Here is a 5,822-nt window from a genome sequence, read left to right on the forward strand (position 1 = left end):
CGTCGCTATGGCTTCTCCATTGGTCGATAACTGTTTGAAATCACGTTGCGGAAGGGAGATGTACAAAGAAACGCAGCTCATTAAAAGGGCAGCTGAGGCCTCAGTTGGCTTCTGAACGCCACTCCGGCTGAGTTCGGCCTCCCTTTGTCGCCGCCTTGTGCTCAAAGTCTGCCAGCAGCTCACGCGGGAGGAAGCGTTAACTGTGGAGATTAAATCTCCTTTAGCCTCTGTCAACCACCTCACCGCAACGTTTGATTTAAAGATATTTAAGTAAAGCTTTGCGGTGTTTTACTGATTTGGTTTAAATGGAAACAACACGATTTCTAATCGCGTTGAATGAATCATCAAAATATCAACACCACTCGGGAAAGGAATTCTATTTGAGTTAGAGATTAATATGGAACGTTCTTATTTTCCTGTGCTGTGAAAACAAAAAGGGAAATTCATAGGATGAATAATTTATCACAATTTACCGCAAAGCAACACACAGTCATTAAAAAAAATGTAATTAAAAAAAAACCCAACTGACTTTGGCTTTTAAATGCGATTTAGAAAACGAATCAAGAACAAACCTAAATTCAGATTTTTGAATCTTCACTCGCCTCACACCAGTACTCATCATCTGCGCCATCTGTCCTGCCGACCTGCTGGAGAAAAAGAAAAAGGAAAAAAAAAACAAGAGGTAATAATTAATGTCCAAATGATCCATCCACAAATGCCGGGAAATGTTGCGATGCCTGTGGAGAAAGACTTTTTTTTTTTTAAAAAAAGAGGAAAAAAAATCAGAGCAGAATTACACACGTCCGCCAGAATAAAAAAGAGAACAACATATGCAGCTACTTTCACTCATGAGAAGTGGCACATCCCATCATCCGGAGAGCCTGCACTCCCTCAACTGCAGCTTCCCTCAGCAGACACTTTGTCAGCCGCACATTTTTTCCCTCCTCAACATCCTTCAGATCCGCGTCGGGAGCGAAAAAAGTGCTGAATTTCTACTACCTTTGAACGCTCATTAGCGCCTCATAATTACTTTACTAATTAGGGTGACATGGTTATTAACACGATGAGCTGTCATGACAGTCACCACCACTCCTCCCCGCTCCTTAATATGCCAACCTTGCGGCTCTCAGAATATTTCCACACGCGGATCAGATGCCACTCATGACACCGCAGCCGGTCATCAGGACAGTCTTGGCCTGCAGTTTTATTATCTCATACATTTACTGAAATTAAAAAGTGAAGTTGCGATAAGAGCTCTAAAAAAAAAAACTGACTTCTATGAGTAAAGTAAATGTATCTCATTTATCCTACCATGATGTCCGAACTGCCTCTGCTGACCTTTCACCTTCCAGTATCACTTTATAGAATGATTTCATTATTATTATTCATTCATTGTTATTTCAGATTTTCGTGTCTTTTAAGTAAAAAAAAAAAAAAAAGATAGTACAATCCCACATCCGGATTATTTTATCTTGCAGTCAGGACTTCAGATAAAAATGTTTTCAACGCTTAAAGTAAATCTGTGTGTTGTTTTTCCTTCTTTTTCATAAACAAAAAAGAAACAGAGCTGCAGCTAAACTCGGTGCAATGAGTGGCTTGAACTGTCTGAGATAAAGAAACAACTCCCTGATTGGTGAGGTGGAGGAGCCGGTCAGGATGTAAGCCAATGGTGGCGGGGGGGAGGTGGGTGGGCGGTGGGGTGGGGGGTAGAGAGAAAAAGGCGTCGAGTGTTTATTATAAAGGAGAAAATATTAATTCCCCCTCGCCGTGGGCCGTGACGTCAGTATAGGAAGTCATTGTAGAGCAACACTGGAGCGATTAGCAGCAAAAAGGGGGAGCCTGATGTCGAGGAGTCAGCCTGATGTATATCTCTCTATACGCCTCAACTTTTAACTGAAAGTTCAACATCCAAACACAAAAAGGGGACAAGGACTACGCAGAGCCGCACTTTGCTGTTTCCCGCATTTTCACTGAATGTAACAAATTGGACCAAACAGGCTGTCTGAGTCGCGTGAGCGTGGATTCTGTTTCTGTCCTGGGTTTATTTCTCAGCCGTTCCTTTTTTGTTGTTGTTTTTTTTTTTCTATTTCTTTTTCTAACTCAGACTTCATTTTCTGACTTTCTCGAGATTTTTTTGCGCCGTGGGTGAAGCATCTCACTGTTGTTATGAAGACTTCAGTCGTCCCTTCTTAATATGGAAGGATCCAGCGGGTCGAGTTTTGGGATAGACACTATTTTATCCAGCGCATCTAACTCTGGTAACCCCGTGCTAATGAACGGAGATTTTCGGCTCGGTGACAGCAGGACAGCGGATTTCAGGAGCCAGGCAACCCCGTCGCCATGTTCGGAGATAGACACTGTGGGAACGGCCCCTTCGTCCCCCATCTCGGTCACCTTGGAGCATGCTGCCGATGCGCATCTGGTGCAGGACAGTCTTCAGCATCACCACCATCACCACAACCAGCCACAGAGTTTGCCGCTGTCGCCTCAGCATCAGCAGCAGCCGCCGCTCGCTGGGGCCGGCTGCGCCCCGAGGACTGCCACCTCCTCGTTTTTAATCAAAGACATTTTGGGCGACAGTAAACCTCTGGCCGCCTGCGCACCTTACAGCACCAGTGTATCCTCACCCCATCACACGCCAAAACCAGAAAGTGCCACGGCTCCGGACGTCTTCAGGCCCAAGTTGGAACAAGACGACAACAGAAGCAAGTTGGACAAAAGAGACGACATTCAAAGCGAAATGAAATGCAACGGTAAGAGCGCATCAAGTGTTGTTTGTGTGAGGAAATCACCGCGTCGACTGCTGGTTTATTCAAAAATGTTAGTCAAATGATGATAGAAAGAAGCCAAATGTAATCAAGGACTAAGCAGGGAATTTACATTTACAGGCTAATAACATTTATGATTATACTACTAATAATGATAATAAGAATAAGAATAATCAGATATTCTTTGTCTTACTTTCAGCCTCCTTTATTAGTGTAATTGATATGAAAAACAGATGTAAGCCTGGTGATTCTCCCCGTGCGCGGGGCCTCCCTAGTGGGTCAATTAGAGAGATTATTGTTCTTCCTAGAGGGGAGATCATGGCGCACTGAAACACAGCTACAAATAGAGATGGATTGATATATTGATGTCTCGTTTTCTGAAAGAAGAGGGAAAAAACTTCAGGTGACAAATACTAGATTATTTTCTTACTGCAATGCTCCAAAAAAAAGGGACTGTTGGCACCAAGTTGCTGAAAGTTAGACTGGTGGTTATTCTTTGCTTCCTAACACTGAAAAGATGAGTAATACAAAATGTTGTCTTGCAGTTTGAGGAATTTTCTTGGTAGGATTTATAACAGCAGTTTGTTGCGCCTTGCTCCCCATTTAGGTACTAAAGAGGAAGGTGACCGGGAAATCTCCAGTAGCAGAGACAGTCCACCGGTGCGCACAAAAAAACCTCGCAAAGCACGGACAGCCTTTACTGACCACCAGCTCAACCAGCTGGAGAGGAGTTTTGAGCGTCAAAAATACCTCAGCGTGCAGGACCGCATGGACCTGGCGGCGGCTCTCAACCTGACAGACACGCAAGTCAAGACCTGGTACCAAAACAGACGGTAAGCAACCATCATTATTATTACTTGGCGAAAGAAATATGTTTTTTTTTTTTGTTTGTTTTTTAATTAAAAATGTCTATGTGGTTCGCCACTGCAATTCAAAAGGCAACCGTGATATACCGGGACCACACATAGATACTCAAGAATCCAAAAGACTTGGATGGACTGTAGAAATAAACCAATCTTTCTTCCACATTTATCAACGGTTTTTCTTTTTCAGCCACTTTAACGCACATATGAAAAAAATCTGTTAGAGCTTTTCATTGCTACTAATTCCACTCCATGAAGACTCAGTAGAAGAGCAGGAAAACTAAATCATGGAGAAAGTGCACCTCACTGACAAAAATCTGAAGATTTTCAAATTATTCGTTTGAGAAATTATAGAAAAAAAATCTCTGTTTTTTTTTCTGTATTAAAAGTAAAAGTGTGAAAGTGCCACAGCGACACATTCTAAGGATGCTCTTGTCTCAGGTCAACATGGATTTACAAAGAAAGAAAAAAAGAAGTGCGCAGAAAATAATAATTACCTTTGATTCACCTCCTTTAGCTCACTTAATGTATTATTGCATAAATGATGTAAACAGTTAACATATGGATGCTTTTTATTTTTCCGACACTGGCCTGTGCGCGTTGCACATGCAAATCTGTTAAATTCACTTTGGAGGTTATAAAGAGAGTTTTGAAATCTACTGTAACCATTTAAAGGAAATATTTGGGAAGATTTAGCCTACAGAGCTTGTATTATTTTTCTAAATCATAATTTTACAATATTTCTGAACAAGTTAGAAAACTTTGTCTTTGATAAGTTGGAACCAGAACACACACATATTTTCAGTTGCCAGATTAAACCTTCTCCACACACCCTGGCTTCCGTAATTAGGCCTCTGCTTACATTAAAGTGGCGTTCGGGGACTCTGCAAAAGCGCAAACTGATTAAATAATTAATCTGTTGTATTTGGATCTGATTTCCAGGACGAAGTGGAAGAGGCAGACGGCGGTCGGTTTGGAGCTGCTGGCTGAAGCAGGAAACTACTCGGCCTTACAGAGAATGTTCCCATCGCCCTACTTCTACCATCCGAGCCTGCTCGGCACCGTGGACAGCACGACGGCAGCCGCGGCGGCCGCAGCTATGTACAGCAGTATGTACCGGACTCCCTCCACGCCGCACCCAAGCCTCCAGAGACCTCTTGTCCCAAGGGTGCTCATTCATGGCCTTGGGCCGGGGGGGCAACCGGCGCTAAACCCCCTGTCTAACCCCATGGCCGGCACACCGCATCCGCGATAAAAACTGACCAGAGACCTTGTTGAACACGTGCTGTGAGTAGCTGCAATCGGAAGCACACTGCAGGACTTTAACTCACCCCCCCACCCAAAAAAAAAAAAAAAAAAGAAAGAAAAGACACATTTAAAGACGTTTTGCAGAGAGAGTTATGGAGGTATTTAATATAGGCCCGGACAGCCTAAACCCGGAAGGAAAGACTTTGTGTCCGGGCCCAGACAGACCGCAAAGGACTGCTCGTGTCTGATTGTTTGTTTGTTTGTCTTTTGTACAAATACACTTACATTAGAAAATAAACTTACAAAGTTTATTAGATGGAGAACTGAATGAATAAAGAAGTAATGATACTAATTTAACTGCAGACGCTTCTATTGAAACCTGAGTCCAAATTCAAAATTCCATTCAAGAAATGAAACCAACATAATTTATTTTGAATTCTAATTCATGTGTCGCGATATTATAATTGTACTTAACAGCTATTGTTTTATCACAAAATTACACAGTTTATATGAACATATTAGAACCTAGCAGCATGCTACTGGTGGCTAACCCACATGATCTCCCTTCACTTTTTCTTCCTTCTTTTAAAGACACGATTTCATGACATAACTGGATGAAGGTAAATGATTTGGTACTGGAGCATATGGTCTTTAAATTGGACGATACAAAACTAGTGTTCACCCACTGGAGGTCACTTTCCACGCCTTTACATTAATGTTTACCAACGCATGTGCATATGGATGTGCAGCAGCTGATTGGTGGTGGGGCTGAATGGTTTTGATGAGTCGGGTACACTGGGAATGTGGCCTTGGCTTAGCAGCTGTTCCCTGGGAGCACAGCAGACAATAAGCCTGAATTTCTCAGCGTGAGCGATCAGTGCAGGAGGATCAAGACAGGACGCCTGCAAGAGAAGGGGGGTGTAGGGGGGTGCTGATAATCTGC

At 42.9% G+C, this 5,822-nt stretch overlaps 1 protein-coding gene across 1 annotated transcript; it reads left to right on the forward strand.

Annotated features, from left to right (window-relative positions):
• The first annotated feature begins 1,816 nt into the window (after positions 1-1,816).
• On the forward strand, positions 1,817-5,257 carry barhl2 (BarH-like homeobox 2). The gene is made up of 3 exons (XM_075486230.1): positions 1,817-2,753; positions 3,376-3,601; positions 4,574-5,257. The coding sequence occupies exons 1-3, from the start codon at positions 2,195-2,197 to the stop codon at positions 4,884-4,886; spliced, it is 1,098 nt and encodes a 365-aa protein (XP_075342345.1). The 5' UTR covers positions 1,817-2,194; the 3' UTR covers positions 4,887-5,257.
• Positions 5,258-5,822: the final 565 nt, after the last annotated feature.

This window comes from Odontesthes bonariensis, chromosome 15, assembly GCF_027942865.1.
Source record: "Odontesthes bonariensis isolate fOdoBon6 chromosome 15, fOdoBon6.hap1, whole genome shotgun sequence".
Lineage (NCBI taxonomy): Eukaryota > Metazoa > Chordata > Actinopteri > Atheriniformes > Atherinopsidae > Odontesthes > Odontesthes bonariensis.